Source organism: Microcebus murinus, chromosome 9 (genome assembly GCF_040939455.1).
Source record: "Microcebus murinus isolate Inina chromosome 9, M.murinus_Inina_mat1.0, whole genome shotgun sequence".
NCBI classification, from domain to species: domain Eukaryota; kingdom Metazoa; phylum Chordata; class Mammalia; order Primates; family Cheirogaleidae; genus Microcebus; species Microcebus murinus.
In genome coordinates, this window is record NC_134112.1 from 103,522,217 (window position 1) to 103,540,343 (window position 18,127).

The following is an 18,127-nucleotide window of genomic DNA, read 5'->3' on the forward strand; positions in this document are numbered from 1 at the left end:
CAAGCAGTGCTGTTGGGGGAGCGGCAGGGCCCCAGTGACCACTCAAGCCAAAGCGGGGCAGCCGTGCAGGGCACAGAAGGCACAGACCACAGAAGGGTCACTGATAAACAGGACTTCTTCAAAGTCAAAATTTTCTGCTCTTTGAAAGATACCCTTTAAAAAATAACAAAGGAGACTACTTACTATATTACCTACATCTAGTAATGGGCTTGTATCCAAAGCACGTGATGAAGACGTATTAATGGCGTCTCACCAACGCAGGCGCAGGACCAGAGGAGCATGCAACGTTAGTCCTTGGGGCGACGCAGATTAAACACACAGTGAGTTACCACCATACACCCAACAGAATTTAAAACCCCGAAAACCCTTCTGGGGGAGGATATGAAGGAACTAATGGGAATATAAAATGTTACAACCACTACAGAAAATAGTTTGGGAAGTTAGTTAAAAAGTTAAATGTACACTTCACGTTATCACCCAGCAATTCCACTCCAAGAAACTGACCCAGTGAAACATGCCCACGCAGACTTGTATACACTGATGTTCCCAGCAACCATATTACAACAGCCATACCTCCATCAACAGGCGGATGGACAGACACACAGCAACATGGGCGAGCCTCAAGACCATTGTACTGAGGTACAACGTGGGGCTGGGGCCCCACAGCCTGCCTCAACAACCTTCAGGTAGTCCTGACACTGGCTGAGAGTCTGGGAACCACAAGAACCATTCATCTAGACAATCAGGATAATTGAAACTTTTACTTCCGCCATTTCATTTGGCCACCCAGCATCTACTAGGTCATGAACTGTGGAATGTCTGATTTTGAATCAAAAGTGTAGTTTATTATATCTCAAACAAGAAGCAGTACAATTAATTAAAGTATGCATCTAATCGACACAGTTTTGCCATCTTAATGGTAGCTTGTTTAGGCCAGCAGCGAAGCAGCCCGAAGAGCCAGGGACCATGAAATCATGAAAGATGTTTTCCACAGCTTGTTGAGAATTTAATATTTTTCTTTGCAAGAAGTGGTCTAAAGCTGGGAGAAGTGGTATGGTAGTCAGTTGGTGCAAGGTCTGGTGAATAGGGTTGATGACAGAGTTTCCAAGTCCAGCTTCTATAGTTTGAGCAGCGTTGCTGTGTGACATGTGGTCAAGCATTGTCTTGCAAGAGGATTGGCCTGTCCTTATTGACCAATGTCGGCTGCATAGTCGCAAGCATCCTCATCATTTTGTCCAGCTGGTTGCTGTAGACATCCGCTGTAATCTATTGACCAGGTTTCATGAAGCCGTAGTGCATAATACCAGCACTGGAACAAACAGACACCAATAAATGTTTCTGATGAATATTTGGTTTGGGACTATGTTTCGGCACTTCACCTTCATCCAACCATTGTGCCAAATGCTTGCAATTGTCAACAAGAATCCATTTTTCACCACAGGTAGCAATACAGTGTAGAAATGGTTCACCTTTATATTGTGACAACAAAGAAAGGCAAGCTTAGAGACCATTTTTCTTCCTGATGCTGGTTTAATTCATGCAGAACCCATCTATCCAGCTTCTTTACCTTCCCCATGTTTCATATGGTCCTATATTGTTGGAATAGTCAAGTCAAACCTTGCTGCTAATTCACGCAAAGGCTGAGATGGATTCGCTTACAGCTTTCAGCTCATCATTATCCACCTTGGTCTTGGGTCGCCCACGTGGCTCATTTTCAAAATTAAAATCACCAGAACAGAACTTCTCAAACCATCGACCTACTGTGTGTTCATTAGCCACATCCTTCCCAAACATTTCATTGATATTTCAAGCTGCCTGCACTGCACTGGTCCAAAACAGAAGTCATATTCGAATATAACAGAAATTTTTGACTCATCTGTGGTTTCACAAAAATTGCTCTAAAAATTTTTGAAAGACAATCACAAGCCAAACCATGTGTTTCAGAGACTGAGGACGTACCTCACAATAAACATGAAACAAGCAGTGTCAAAGTGAAATGTCAGAGATATTAACTGTCAGACTTAGTACTTAAGGAAATCACACATTTCATACTAAATAACCTAAATTTTTTTTGTTGTTCTGAGATCTCTTCACTTTTGAGTATTGGTGAGTGGTAAAGAGTGTCTTCTGCTACAGAAAATGTTTGAAAGTTTAAAATGGGATATTTGCTTTCCTAGCCATGCAGCCTGGTTATTCAAAGCATATTTTCACTGTATTTCCAGTGTCGATGTCATTCATCAATATAACACACAGCTGGGTTAACAAAGATGTCTAGAAAGTCAAATTTTCAAAATTAGGTGAATTAAGCTGCAATATTATTCCAATCTCCACCTCCTGTTTTTCAGATCCCTTGGCAAAATCTTACCCTGAGTGCTCACAGCTAAAATAAGTAGTCCATGTCTCGTACCTTCTGAGAGAAATACAGGCACTGACACATTGGCATTTCTTTACTGTTTTGCTCAAGGGCTGAGGACAGGCAGAATAAGCATGGAGTTCAAGCAGCACTAACTTCCACCAGGGCCACAGCCTGTAGATCAGTCACGACTCAGGAACACCGGCCACGAGACAGCCAGTCAGTCCCTGTAGTAGGAGAGGCGAGGCAAGGCAGGGTGCAGGAGGACACCAGCACCACTGGTGCCTTGACAGCTCTCAGAAAGAAAGGACACAGTAACAGTGTTTCCCCTTCAGGCTGAACTCAATTTCTGTGTTTCACATACTCACAGCCACAGGCCCGCTTGGCATCTGGCCAAGGCAGCAGGAGATGAGAACGAAGTGCCGTGAGTCCTGCTGCAGCACCCAACTGCCCCCCACCCCATGATCCCTGCCTCCAGCACCTGCCCCTCCGCATAACTCGGCATGACACAGGCACAAGAGGGGGCAACACCCAGGAAGTCAGCCTTTGTCCCTCGGGGGAAACTCATGCTAACATTTTAAATAAAGTCCACGAATTGATGTTGTCATTGCTTTATTACTCACAATTTGCAAGCAATATTATATATATAAAAGTCATTTTAAAAATAATCAGTTTTGCTAGGAAAAAGTCCTTTTTTCCTTTGCATCATGGATTTCATTGTGACACCTGGGTCCTTTATGTTAAATATATTATTCCCGGAGGCACTGGGCAAGCAGTGGAGGAGTCTGAGTTCTCTACTCATAACCCCCTCAAGTCCCACTTCTTCCCTTACATGGGTCATCCACCTTAAAAACATAAGGAAAACACGTATGTGGACCCTTGCCTGAGTCCTCTTCCCAACCTGTGTGTGTCTAGAGATGCTGGCTTGGTTAGGAATTCAGAAGTTCTCCCAAAGTTCTCGCTGACACTTCATAGAGAAATCTGAAACACAAAGAAAGAAACGCTTAGCTACAGAAAAGTGACCAAATTATCCAAGTGTGCATTTTCAAAAACACAATCTAAAAACAGTTTGCAACCAGATGTGCCTAAAAGGAAAGCAGAAATATTCACTAACAGTTTCTCGAGTAAAACGGAGTCGGAATCCCCAGGGCATGATCCTGGACACCTCATGCGGCCTGCAGCAAGGGTGCCTGCCCGGCAGCACCAATGCCGAGGACCCTTTCAAACTACTCTTCCTTATGCAGGGAGACGTGCTCTTCCTGCCAGCACCCACGATCTCAGCCTGCTTCTCTGCCACACAAGAAAATGAGACACAAAAACTATTTTACCCACCAAGACACTACTGCCATGAGGTTTACCCTGCACCTCTGATAAACTGAGACCTTCAGAAAAGCCTCACCTTCCTGCACCTGCTGCACCCCTCCCCCAGGCAAAGCTCTGTTCCCTCCTCCCACTCCCAGCCCCACCCAGGCCAAGGCATTTCTGTTCCCAGAACATTTTTTGCGTTTCCCTTGCAGAGCAGGGCAACTATTTTGTTTCAACATCACTACTGGACTGTCCTTTTAGATTTGAATACATGTTTGCAAAATTTGCCGTTTTCCCTGCTTTACCATCGAATAACCCCTACATGGTCCCAACACACTCTCCTCCAAGAGGTGACATGGATAAGCTAATCTCTGATTTCCTCTTAGACACAAATATCTCCTTTCCACACCGAATGACACTGCAGCTAGATTTTAAGCTAATGACAGTTATTCCATCCCCTTCTCATGTCCAGCAGTGCCCGTGAGAACACACGTGTCCGCCTGGGGCTCGCCCTGTGGAGATCGCTCTGCCCATGAGAGCCTCTCTAAGGTAAATGCGAATTAAGTGGCCGATTTACATTTTCTAATAATCATATTAAAACAATTATAAAAACAGTGAAATTCACCTTGGTATATTTTCTTTAACTCATTATGTCCAAAATACATCAACCAGTAACCAATACAAAACAACCCTAACACATTTCACATTCTGTTTCTACACCAGGTCTGCACAATGTGAACTAAAATAAAATTTTAAGGCTCACCCCCCACCAGCTGACTAAATGGACCCCCTTGTGGTCAAAGAAATATCCTAAAATTAAATTGCCCGCCAGGAGGAGGGAGGTCAGACATGCCTTATCATGCCCCCCTCCCTTCTTGGAGACTTCCTTTGTAACCCATTAACAGGCGTAAGGGTATGCAAGACAAACCCTTCGGCAACAAATGGTGGCTTATCTCTGGTAAACGGTTTATGTTAAAACATTTCAAGCCTTTAGACAAAGCTTCATGTCTTTAGCCAGTTACAACCCAAAGAATCTTTAAACCCACTTATAACCGTAAGCCGCTTTGAGATGTCCCACCTTTTTGGGCCAAACCAATGCATGCCTCCCACGTATTGATTGATGGCTTTACCTGTAACCCCTGTCTCTGAAATGTATAAAAACCAAACTGTAACCCAGCCACAGTGAGTCCACTTGCCCAAGGGCTCTTGGCAGTGGCTCCGGGTCATGGTCCTCAAATTTGGCTCAGAATAAATCTCTTTAAAATTATTTTGCAGAGTTTGGCTTTTTCCATTGACAATAACCAGCATTACATCCAGGCCCCTCTCTGCACAAACTCGCCGCACTGGCCAGCACACACCAGTTTTAGTATCTTCTCTTTATCCCTAGAATTTAGGAATTTTATCCAGAATTATTTATGTTTGATTTCATCAATCTCATCTAGAATTACTGAAAGGAAAAAAAAGACAGAATCTTTAAAATTGTGTATTCCTTCAGCTCTGAGAACCTTCTCTGGTCATCTGTCGAACTTCTGCTTCTCCTAGACATAAAGCCTCCAACTCCCGAGTCAGCTCCACCTGGTCACCTCCAGTCGGCACTAACGTCCTATCCTGGGCGCTCCCTCCAGTGTGGTCCTCAGACCACGGGGACCTGGCCATCAGCAGGGCCCACTTTTAGCACTGGCTGCTGGGGGTGAGCTGACTGTCTTCCAAGACCCTTGTCACTATGCAGCTTGCCCACCCAGCCACACTGACAGCAGAGCTCCCCTGACCCTCCCAACTGCTGGGCCCCCCTCCTGTGGCTGTTTCTGTCTGTGCTAAGCTGGACACAGTAGATGCAAAGGTGGGCAGGAGGGCACAGGTGTGCAGAGGTCGCCACACAGTAGCAGCCACGACACCTGGCCCTAAAGTGATACCAAGTACCCACCCTTTCAGGTCTCCTGTACTCAGTGGTGAAGAAGACCTCGCTCAGGGTCAGCTCCCTAGGACCTCAGAGGCCAGGACCCTACCAGGGCCAATCTCCCTGGGCTTCTGCTGGTCCCCTGCCACAGGGTCTCCTGCCCTGCCCCCCAGGGGAGGAGAGTGCTCTGTCCATACCCCAGATCCCAAGGCCCTGTCCCCCAAGGCCCCAGGTCCCCCACCCACCAGCACAGCAGCACTGACGGTGAGGTTGAGACAGAGGAGAAATTCTCCAAAATCTAAGATTGATTTTTAATTACTCAAAAATATTATTTTCTCCTTATGAGGACATGACTTTTAAATACTTGAGAAAAATGTTAAGTTGATTATCTTGGCAAAAGCACTGTAGTCCTTGGTGTCCGTGTCCCAGTACCCCTGTGGATGCCAAAACCCATAGAACCTCAAGTCCCAGATATGAAACAGTGTAAGATCAATCTGCCTACAGCCATGAACAGCCTCCTATATGTTTAAATCATCTCTAGACTACCAGTGACACCTGATGCAATGCAACGCTATGCAAATAGATGTTATGCTGTATCTTTTAGGAGCAATGACAGAGACAGTCTGTACATGCTCAGGCCAGATGTGAACATCCATTTTTCCTTGAGTATTTTCAATGCATGGTTGGTTGAACCCACGACGTAGAGCCCACAGATACAGAAGGTGCCTGCACCAACCAAGCAGACGGTAAGCGACCAGCCACCCACGCTGACCCGAGCTGAGACTGGCCACAGTAATGACTGCTGGCCGCTTTCCCTGCACGGACAGATGCGGGAGGCATACAGCTGACTGGTCGGGGCTATAAGCCAGGCTGTACGTCTCTGACCACGGGGACCATGGTGGAAGGCACTGTGCAAGTCAGAGGACTAAGGACTATTAAAGAACAGAATGAAGAAAACATGGAATTCCAGAGCTGGAAGGACAGGCCAGGGCTCTCTTAAAGCCCACAAAGTGCGTCCAACACAAAGACTGAGACATCAGCCCTTCAATTGCACAGTCTGCGCCAGGGCAGGACCACGTGTGATGACCACAGCCTTAGGAAGAGCAGAATCACTTCTCTAAGGAAGATAATTAATAAGATCAAAAGACAATGTATGTATTTATAAAGAGTGACTTGTGAATAATTTTAATTATCCACACCAAGTTCCACTGGGTATTAATGACAGAAACATACTGCCACATAGCCATAGAAAGCATCCAGTCCCAAATTCATTTTGTAAAAGGACTAGTAAAATTGCATAAAGCAGAATAAAATGAATTGGCTTTCATTTATCAGCACTAGATAATAAGCACATGGCCACTTTCCAGAAAATGCTCCTCTCCCTCCAGGCCCTATGACAAGGGTAGATGTTGGGGACCACGCCACCTCACTGCCAGAGCCACATGCATGGCAGGGACCACATCATCTCATCGTTAGAGCTGCCAGCACATTAGCATAATTATTATTAGTTAGTAACTTACGTTCAATATGATTACAGTTCACTCAATGGGAAAAATTCATGAGGTAATACAACCCTCAAATATTTATACTTCTATAATTTCAAATTATAAATTTATTACTATCTTCGTACTATTTATGAAAGGACTAAATTTCACATACTTGACATTTAAACACACCAGTGCACTGGCAAACGAACGTTGTTGCTCCTGAGGAAATAAGTCCAATTTACAATATGCTATACTGGGTGAGGCAATTAAAAACCAATGAGATGCAATTTTTAGTCAACACCCAATAGACCAGCCAACAAAATAACCCTGCTGGAAAGAGAACTACATTAGTTGATAACAAAATATTCACTCCTAAATGAATGCCTCATTGCCTAAATAGTCACTGCAGCAAGGGATTTCCAGGTCTTAGAGATGTTTACTTGCCTTGATGTCCAACATTAAATCGATAATACTTAAAAATAGTCTTGAATCTTAATTGTTTATCTTCCATTAGATTGATTCTTTTGTGTGTCATCGATTTGTCAGATACATTTTCTGTGGAGTCACTGGTTTCTCCACAGTTCGCCCTCGCACGTTTCAGAAAGAGGGGTTTTCATGGCGCGCCCCACTCACTTTCCCGACGCCGCTCCCGAAGGGAAGCCCGTGTCCACCACGGTCTGCGAGGAAAAACCTCGCAGCCCGTTTCGTGTCCGCAGCGAGCGTGCGTTCTGAGCTTGTCCGGACTCCCTTCCCTGCGACGCAACTGGCACGACTCGAGGCCGGCCGCAGGCGGGCGGCGACACCATGCCACATCCCCCGCAGGTACTCCCACGGAGGAGCGTCACGAGGACGCAGGAGTCGGGCAGTCAGCGCTCGTGCGTGTGCGAGCCCAGCCCTCTCACCTTCGCGTCTGGCGAACCACCGACAACACCGGCGCTCGCCGCCGTCCGGGCCCACGCGCTCCCAAAACTGTGTCTGCAGGTTCCCGGCGCCACGGAGAGGCCTCGCCCACCTCACCGCACAGCCCTCGAGCGGCGCGCAGAGCCCGGAGCTGCCTCCACGCACGCGCCCCATGGCGGGCGCGGCACCGGCGGGGCTGCGCGCAGGTTCCCAGGGCCGAGCGGACACGGAGCCCAGGGCGCACACGTGCCACCTCCCTGGGCGCCAGGAGCTCCCGGGAGGGCTTGGTTCACCATGCGCGCTCCTGCCCACCAGCGGGAACTAACCATGTAAGGAATCCTCACAGAAGCCCCGCGGCTCCCCGCCTGGCACATGCGCAGAACGAATGCGAATGCGTGGAGAGCAAGCGATTCTCCCAGGGCAGGCCAGAAGACATGTTGCTAGGGAGACCATCCTGAAGCCGGGAAGCCGCGCTGGTGCCGCACGTGGCGACTGCACCTTGCTGCAGCTGGCCGGGCAGGACGCGCGTTCCTCACCCCTTGTTCCGCGTCTGTGGTACTCGGCGGATGAGCCCCACTCTACTGACATTAACAGAGAAAACCATGAGCCGCTCTGCGTCAATAAAGTTGAAAGTCTAGATCGGTGCACAATTTTATAAGAAATTGTAACTTAAATTGATTCAGGCAGTAACTAGAACTCAGACTAAACCGGCCACATGAAGAACTTGGGGAGCAGGACCACGTAGCCCGCTCCACGTCGGAACAGAACACCAGGCACACGACCTCCCGAAAGGGCACCGTGACACGCATGGCGACAGGGCTCGGCTGGCAAGGACCCTGGACGTCACCGCTCCGACCATGGGAAGCCAGGTGCGCCTCGCAGACCTGGGCACGAGTCCCACGGCAGAGCCACCGGGCCGTCCACAGCACAGACACCTCCCTGCCCATACCAGCAAAATGCCTGTATTTACACGTGCACGGGAGCCCAGGGCCCAGGAGCAGGAGCTGCTGTCCACATCAGCTCACGGCTGTACCAGAAAGCCGGCCTTGCTGCTTTACCGCTGGACTCGTCTACCTGCCCTCCGACTCCCATCCTTTTCCTCTCCCGTCAGTGCACTTAGGGCCCCTGTGTGGATCAGAGAGGCTTCTTTCTACTGGGGTGGGACAGAGACTCCAGGGCTGTGGTGAGGGTGCCGGGGACATTGCAGCAGCCCTAGGAGGCAACGGCTGCACAACCACTGGGGTGCAGCCACGAGTGGGCAGACGGCAGAAGCCTTGCTATGCTGACACTAAGGTGGCCTGGTGGCTTCATTCAACTGAACCAACCTGCATTCATATCTTAGCCACCCAGGTACTTGCCCATGATGTGGACTGAAGTTAAAATATCATATGTATATCGTCTAATAAGCCCCTAACAAGTGGAAAAAGCCTAACCAAGTGTTTTATAAATCTAAAATGTTTTGAGAAACTAAGTTTTATTACTTCATTTTTATTAAGAGCTTCCTGATAAGCTATTAATAACAACATCTCATTTCCCTGAAAACAGTGATTAAAACCAGGATAAGAGGACAGGAACATATGCAGTCACCCTTCAGTTAACTGTAACATCCCAATTCCCAAATCCATCTGTCAATCTCATTCTCTACACTTAATGTTCACTTTACTAGAAAGTCAGGTTTACAAATAAACGTGGGAATTAAGGTATTAAAGCGAGCACTAAGTGCATTTGTGCCTGCAATAAGTCTAGTCTATAAAAAGCCACATGTTGGAAGTTTATTCATAAATTAGCAACTTAGGATTTCGAAAGCTTTTCTCCAAATGAGTGGTTTGTTTCCCATGCACGTCAAAACCTGGACCACTCAGCACAGAGCTCTGTAACACCCGCCTTTGTGGCTCATAAAACAGCAGAAGACACTGTTTTTGTGGCTCATCCAAAAGCCACACACATTCATAGCTGAGTCTGCGGGAACAGGCAGAACAAGCGAGGACAGCACATGGGAGCAAGCCCTTCCCAGAAAGTCAGCCCGGGAGCTGCTCACAGCCGAAGTACCATGGCACAGCACACGCCTCCACAGGCATGGCAGGAGGGGACACCCGCCCCAGTGTGGACATCTGTACACTGGGTGCCTATTCTCTGGAAATGCCCATGGTCTCAAAAATGCAGCAACCTCCAAAGATAACGTCTACTTCTAAAACCACATAACATCAGTTTGTACATCCTCATTCTTCTACAGCACAATTTTGCACGTGATAGGTTTTTGTGGAAGACAGGATTAGTAAGTAAATTAGACGCAAGCTCAACGGGCTTTGACGACAGCAACATTTCCATCCTGACAGTTCCCTGTCTGGTGACCACCCAGCTGTAAGCAGCAGAAATGGAAACACGACCTCACATGCACCCAGAGAGCGGCCAGCGGTGTTCAGATCACACCATCGGGAGTCCACCTCACGCTTTACCTTTCGGTGCTGTCCTCTTCCAAGGTGATTTCCATGAATGTCTTCAGTTTTCTGTGAACTGTAGCTGCAACTTCCTTCACTTTTGAACTTCTGTGTTTACCTAGGAGGAGTACAATGAAAGCTGGATAAAAGACGTTAACGTCACCACACAGAACAGACATGCTCTGCCACACATGTGGGTACGCTTTCCAAAAGCTGAGCTTCCTCTTCTTTCCCTTTGAGGCGACCCATTTACTGCCCTGCAGGACAATGAACATCCCTTCACGGGCTGTCGCAGAGCTGAAACCTTTACGAAAGCAGCTCGCTGGCTGTGAGGGCAAGTTTGAGTAGCCCTCGCCCAGGGAGCCGTTAGGGCAGCATCTTGTCCACGCTGTCGAGGTCACAAGTGCCTCCACGAGAAACGACAACTACCACATTTCAGGGTCAGTCCCCAGTTTAAACTTCACAGATATTTAAGGACCTACTAAGTACCAGGCACCGATCAGCATTCGGCCTCCACCCCCACACCCTCTCGTGGAGAAGGCCCTCACTCTGTGATCTCTACTCAGGGAGGCCTTTAGGGAAGTCTGTTCTGATGCCCAATTTGGGTCAAACCAGTGAAAAAGTATTATTATCAGTCAGGCGCAGTGGCTCACATCTGTAATCCCAGCATTTTGGGAGGCCAAGGTGGGAGGGCACTTGAGGCCAGGAGTTTAAGGCCAGCCTAAGCAAGAGTGAGAACCTATCTCTACTAAAAAATAAAATACACCCTGGTACAGCAGGGTGTGCCTGTAGTCCCAGCCACTCAGGAGGCCGAGGCAGGACCACTTGAGGACAGGAGCTGGAGGCTGCAGTGAGCTGTGATGACGTCACTGCACTCTGGCCTGGGAGACAGAGCGAGAACTTGTCTCAAAAATAAATAAGTAAAAAGAGAACCAGTAGACAGACTAAATATCAACACCAAAATGCCCATCATCAACAAAAATAAACTCAGATTTTAAAATATAGTTGATACACAACAAACCGATAGAAACTCAGTTGTGAGGCAGAGAGAGGAATGCTTTAACAGTCCAGTAGCCAAGGTGAAAGGCAGGCAGGAACCGCACCCACGTGCACAGGGCAAGTTGAGGAGGGAGGCCTGGGGGCAGCACCGCGTCCAGGGAGCTATGGGAAGCTGGTCTGGCTATGGCCGTTCCCAAACACCACTAACCATGCCTGGGAGGTGCACCCAGCACCACCTGGATGACAGGCAGATGTGACCAACCTTTATTAATAACCAAAATGACGTGCACGACAGCGGCAAGGCACACGATTCCTTCTATGTCGTCGGACACCACGCACATCCTTAGCTCATCCAAAAATGACCTATAAAAAAAAAATCAACAAACACCACACTGCACAGTCTGGACTCTGATGCTTTATAGGAAAACAGACACAGCCAAGCCCACTGAGAACCACAAATTCCAGTTCTCGGGCAACACAGACTTGGCGGAGCTCACTCCTTCCTTCTCACTGCAGGTGTGCACATCACAGGGGGCAGACGTGGAGCCAGGGACGCTGCTGGCGGGAGAGCAGGAGAGAGTGGGGTGCACGTGAAAGAGCCGCCCTGCATGCCCTGACGCTCACAAGGATTTAATGTGTGTTGAAAGATAATTCATAGCTGCTAAAGATGGTGCTTTTGAAAGTTTTCTGTGAACATGTCTACTACTAAGGCTATCCCCTCTGTCAGTCCTCATGCGCCACAACAAACCCCAAAACGCGGTCCAGCGACACGCGGGTGACTGTGCTGGATGGAATGACACTGCTGTCTGCCCCGAGAAGTATCGTGTTCCACGTTAACACTTGGTGTTTCTCTCTTAACTGAATCTGCTTGATAGATGTAACCAAAAACTATTTAGATGGACATACTGTAATGTTCTAACTTTCCAGTTAAATTTTTTCTTTGTGTAAGTTTAGTGCAAACATTTCTAGTCACTGATAGAGAAAATACTATGGGACATTTTTCTCATGGAAAAGAGTGCACCTTTGAAAATGCGAGAGGACAAAAAGCAGCAGGTGGGGCTCACGCGGCGTTTACCTGACCACGGCGGGGGACTTCATGACCATTCCTATCAGACACCTCGAGAAGGGCGGGAGGTCAGAAAGACGCTCTGGAGGGGTAAGTGCTTCTACATCAGACACCTAAAAGAAAGTTCCAGATCAGTAAGTTACAAACTGAGACTGGGCTAATTACTTACTTTACATTACTTCGCGTTTGCTTCAACACTGGAGGAAAGCTTTCCAGAGAAGTTCAAGAGAATTACCTTTCCTAACTGCTAAAACGTCCACAATAATGATTAGTAATCTATTATCATAAACAGGTGTGTCTTATTCTGTGAGACAGCAATAAAGAAAAAAGACATGTCATTCGAGAGGCCTTTTGTCAGCCTTTAATTTGTTACCGTCTACAGCAGACGGTGTCTCTCTAGGCGGCATGGTGGTCATTCTAGACAGGACCTTCCTGTGGGGGGCTGTGCCACGCACTATGGGGTGAGCAGCATCCCATGCCCCGCCAGCTGTGACAACCCTGAACGTTCGCAGACATCATCAGTGTCCCCTCAAGGGACAGAGGCAAAGTCCCGCAGAGAAGCACCACTAGCCTGGAGCCGTGAGAACACCTGCTTGGACCAATGCTCCTTATCCACCGCCAAATGTGCCTCAACAAAGCCGTGCCCCTCTGATGAACAGTCCACGTAGGGAGTCCTCGCCCAGAGCGCCTGCTCCAAGTGAGGCTCAGGCCACGTTCGCCCCGTAACAGCTGAGGTGTGAACGAGGCTGCCCTACCCCTGTGTATCCCCACCACTGTCCTTTGCCCGATTCTTGGCTTTAAGACAGCCAGGGACTTCACGGAGGAGGGACTAGCCGCGCTTGCAACACGCTGTCCCACTCTGCCTCTGCTAGGGTCGCAGTGCAGATCTGGATGTCAAAGTCAGTCGGTACACATGAAATCGCACTGTTTCGCATTAAAATGCTCTATATCTTAGAATACATGTAAAATGCATTTCTTATACTGTGAGAGAAAAAACTACTGACTGGAAAACATAAAAATAATAAAAGTCTATCTAGGCCGGGTGTGGCGGCTCACGCCTATAATCCTAGCACTCTGGAAGCCGAGGCAAGTTTGAGCTCAGGAGTTCAAGACCAGCCTGAGCAAGAGTGAGACCCTGTCTCTACTAAAAAATAGAAATAAATTAGCTAGACAACTAAAAAATATATGTGTGTGTGTGTGTGTGTGTGTGTATAAATTAGCCGGGCATGGTGGCACATGTCTATAGTCCCAGCTACTCGGGAGGCTGAGACAGAAGGATCACTTAAGCCCAGGAGTTTGAGGTTACTGTGAGCTAGGCTGACGCTATGGCACTCTAGCCAAGGCAACAGAGTGAGACTCTGTTTCCAAAAAAACCCCCAAAAATAAAAAAAGTCTATGCAGAGATTTTTAGCCTGAATAGGAGTAAAACATACAATAGCACTGGGGAAGGAGAGCACAGCCGTGAGGCTCCTACCATGTACATGACAGGCGTCATTCCTGAAAGTAACTGTGGTGAGTTAGACATGCACACTGAACTCTCTAGAGAAACACTAAAAATTATAGAAAGGATAACATATAAGCCAGCAGAATAGACAAAATGGAACAGCAAAAACACCAGGAAGAAACGCAGAGCAACCAGCACAGGTGAGCCGACGTTAAACAGAGAGCACCTCCACACGCTGACATGGACCCAACCCGCCAACAGTCTCCTAGGATCACATGGCCATGACCGCTCCGAATAAAAGGCAGAGATCATCACAATGGATTTTTAAACCCCCACCCATGTGGTGTTTACAAGAAACACACTTTAAAAATACAGAAAAGTTATAAGTAAAAGGATCAGGAAAAGATTTGTTATGCAAACGTGAAGCATAAGACAGCTGGCTTGGCATGAAAATGCCACAGCGGACTTCAGGATGAGAGTGTCATGGGATATAAACAGAACTTCATAATAACGTGGCAGTCATTTCATCAAAAAGACACACATCTTACACGTGTATGGACCCAACAACAAAGCTCCCAAATCCATAAAAAGGAAATTGAAAGAAAATTAGTGAAAAAAGAGACAAATCCACAATCTCAGCTGGAACAAGTGGACACGTTGGTGAAGAAATAGAACGGAGGTCAGCAAACTTTTTCTGCAAGGTAGAAGATAGTAAACATTTAAATAACATAAATATTTTTGCTTTGTAGGCAAAGTTGCGACGATTTCTGTCATAACCACTCGACCACCTCCTCTGCTATGACACAAAGGCAGCCACAGGAAACCGAGCCAGGCATGACTGTCCAGTAGGGCCTCCACAGGCCAGGTGTGGCCCTCGGCCTTAGTCATCTGTGACCATCAGCTACGTGGCTTGCCAGGGCAAACACGGCGGGTGTTTATTCCATGTACAATCTAGTAATTACTCTCCTAAACCAATGACCCCCCTTCAAGCTTAAAGGAGGGCCTTAAATTCTATTTAATGTTTTAGAATTTAGTCAACATTTTATTAGTTGTTACTTTGTTACAAAACTCATAATTTATATCTAAACGCATATAATTCTATGTTATTCCATAAGATTTCATCTTTTCCTATGAAGAAAGCCTATCCTGGCTTCTACTGTCTTCTCAGTTACTGCCCCAGGCCCACACTCCACGGTATCTGTGGGTGAGGAAGAAGAGAACACCTTGAATATTCCACCTGGTGAAACATCACTTTTTGTGTCAAGTTGAAACATCATCCTGATTATGATAATCTTTAATAATTTCTGCATTAATAATAATGATCTTCCAGTCATCTATAGCTACTGGAAAGAAAATAAAACAGTAGCAATGAAGAAATTATCTGTCTAAACTGATACCAGAAGTTTGAATTTCCTATGCTTAGAAATCAAAGAAGGGGAGGACTAATAATACGCTTAACAGTGGAAGGGACGTGACCCCACAGCAACACAGCTCAGGAGCAGTCAGCGCTCTGCTCACCACAGCCACGGCGCACCCGCCTTCTCAGGAGGGAAGGGTCTTAAGAAAGCATCAACTCATTTAAACCTCTAAAATGTAGCAAAAGAAACGTTCAAGGGTAAAGACTAGTCCCCCTTTCATCAAGGCTGATAACATGAGGTACAGCTGCAAGGAAAGTATATCACTCACTGAAGTTTGAGTCCTTAAAAAATACTTTTAAAAACTTAAAAACATGCTACTAGAAACAGCAGCTGGCAGGGTCAAAAGAGACACCGCAGTCTCAAGATCTGCGTTCTTCACCTTCCGCAGCTGGTGGCTTATCTCGACCACGGGCCCCGCGATCAGCGTGGAGAGCACGCCCCGGTGCATGGCAGTGTCCGTGTGCCACGACTGAACAGCAGTCACGAATTCATGAAGAGGATTCTGAACAGAATGCAGGAGCTACAAGGAAGCACATCAGTCGCTTTTAGCAGAGCTATCATAGTTTTCTTAAAAAAAAAGACAAAAAGACACTATGGGGTCAGTATTCCTGCCACCCTCCCCCGGGATCCCAGGAGGCGCTGCCCATGCCCGCTGTGGCCTCCCTGCGGCTGACCCAAACCTCTCAAGCACCAGAGCCAGCAGAGGACAGCGGGACCAGAGCCCACAGGGAGCTGCGGTCATGACAGTCTTTCCCCCAAAGCCAGGAAAAACCCTCCGGAACAGGGGCTCGAGGAGGGCGGGAGGAAGGGCAGAAGTCAAGGACGGCAGGCAGGGCGCCAGCCACAGGTGCCACACGGCCACCCAGGAGAGGTTTTATGGCAAAATTAAAGGTTTTAGCACAATTACGTAAACAGACCACAGACACTTGAAACAACTCATCAAAAACAGAACACTTTAAATTAATTCGAATTGAACTAGACTAGAAAATGGGCAATAACCATCAATTATCCCCATCAGCTAAGGACAGAGTAAAACTGAAAGTCTTCAATATTTCATAAATGGCCTCCCATTTAAGCAATTCTTTAAATCTTCATTAAAAAATAATAGTTTGTTGATATTTTTAAACCACTATTTGGAAAAAATAATGGCTCTCTCTGATAACAGCATGATCTTGTTCAGGAGAGGGCACTGCATTATTTTCAAGAATAAAGCAAATCTGGATGTGGGTTTTCTTTGTGAGTCGGTTACACAATCTCACTTCACATCAGCTCTCAACAGCTCAGGGGAACCACAGGAAGGCCCACACACAGTGGGAGCGTAACCCATGCCAGCAACCAGCATTTCACCTGGACAAGGTCTCTGTCACTCTATAAATAATCAAAATTAACATCTTCCTAAGTGTTTTTTATTTGGAAAATTCTGTGAAACAATAATCGAGCACTCAAGGCCTACAGCAACCAGTCCTCTCTGTGCTTTCTGTCCTGCTGGCTGGTTGTGAGCTGAACTCATGAAATTCTTTTTCAAGACTGATGTACAGAATCGGAAATGGCTGGAGCTCTGGACCTCCCTGGCCACTGAGTGTGCTACACCAGGAAGGACAGCACCTAGCAGCAAGCCGCTACACCCAACGCTGCGTGTCACTCAAGAGCAAACAGCACAAGCTTGCTGTGCCTGCACATAGCAACCGAGATCCCACATGCCCCAGCCTCAAGCCCCATCTGGCAACCCGTCCTGGGAAGGCCTCAGTACCTGCAGGCTGTCTTCCGGTTGCTTCCTGAAGCTCCGTGCAATACATTCCAGCATTTTCTGAAATACTTTCTGGACTGTGTCAAATAGCGTTGCAACTTCTTCATCTGAATCTGTTTTCTGAATCAAGGGACTTCTAGTTATCTCTTTCAGAATGTCAAGAAGCAGTGTAACATAAAAAAATCCCTTCACTAGAAAAAAATTGGAAAAAGTTATCACACAATTTAGTTAAAATCATGACACACTTTTCACTTAACAAACGCATATGACAGTAATGTAAAAGAGATTATCACTGGTGAGCCAATACCAAATTAATCTCACTTCTAAGCTAAATAAATAAAACCTTTGCTTCATGTAAGTATAAAACCAACTCCTTCAGTGGCAGCAGGGTATGTCTGACTCAGCCCTGAACTGAGACCACGTTCACTGCACGTGGGAACACAGCAACTCAGCAGCGTGGCTCCTCGGACTCCTGGCCTGGAGAACAGTGTGGTCAGCTCAGCTACGTTTCTGAGGAACAGATCTCCCTATGTAATGAAACTGGCTACCTGGGAGATCTAAAGTTCTAGTTAGCTCCTCAAAAAAGTAAATTTTATAAATACTCAAAATAGACTCAGTCCCTAGGGACAAAAATTCCCAAATGGTAAGTTTAAAAAAATACATCATTTAACTGTTTCAATCATTAAGCTCTTAAGAATAAAATGCTGTTTTCACAATAGAAATGAGAGTTATAAAGGAATAAGCAAAGAAAAAAGCTAGATAACTTCAAAAAGATAATATTGGTTCTATTTAACATTTAGTCTTTCACTTTGGGTATGTTAAACCAATGAACTAACCTTGCTGGTAATTAAAGGTTAACTCCAGGACACTGACCGATACCTCCTCACAGCTCAACTTCAGCAGTACCGAGAAAAGGATGCCGGGGGTGTACTGAAGCCCATGGGAACCAGACTACAGTCGGATTAACTAGAAACTGAACTGCAGACTTACTGGATCCAATTTTCAAAACTTAATGTTGAATTTACTAAATGTTATCATTTTCTGCCTCTTCCAGCAAATATCTAGGCTTAAGT

General features: G+C 46.8%; 1 protein-coding gene across 2 annotated transcripts in view; it reads right to left on the minus strand.

The window, feature by feature from the left end:
• Positions 1-2,948: 2,948 nt before the first annotated feature.
• Positions 2,949-18,127, minus strand: part of NCAPG2 (non-SMC condensin II complex subunit G2) — a 51,726-nt gene continuing 36,547 nt past the window's right edge. For both annotated transcript variants that reach the window (XM_012786279.2, XM_012786278.2), the window contains exons 24-29: positions 17,058-17,245; positions 15,687-15,827; positions 12,455-12,558; positions 11,642-11,742; positions 10,399-10,498; positions 2,949-3,334 (exon numbers count right to left, since the gene is read on the minus strand). In XM_012786279.2, the coding sequence (XP_012641733.1) occupies positions 3,283-3,334; positions 10,399-10,498; positions 11,642-11,742; positions 12,455-12,558; positions 15,687-15,827; positions 17,058-17,245 (686 nt within the window). In that variant the 3' untranslated portion in view covers positions 2,949-3,282. The remainder of the gene's footprint in view (positions 3,335-10,398; positions 10,499-11,641; positions 11,743-12,454; positions 12,559-15,686; positions 15,828-17,057; positions 17,246-18,127) is intronic.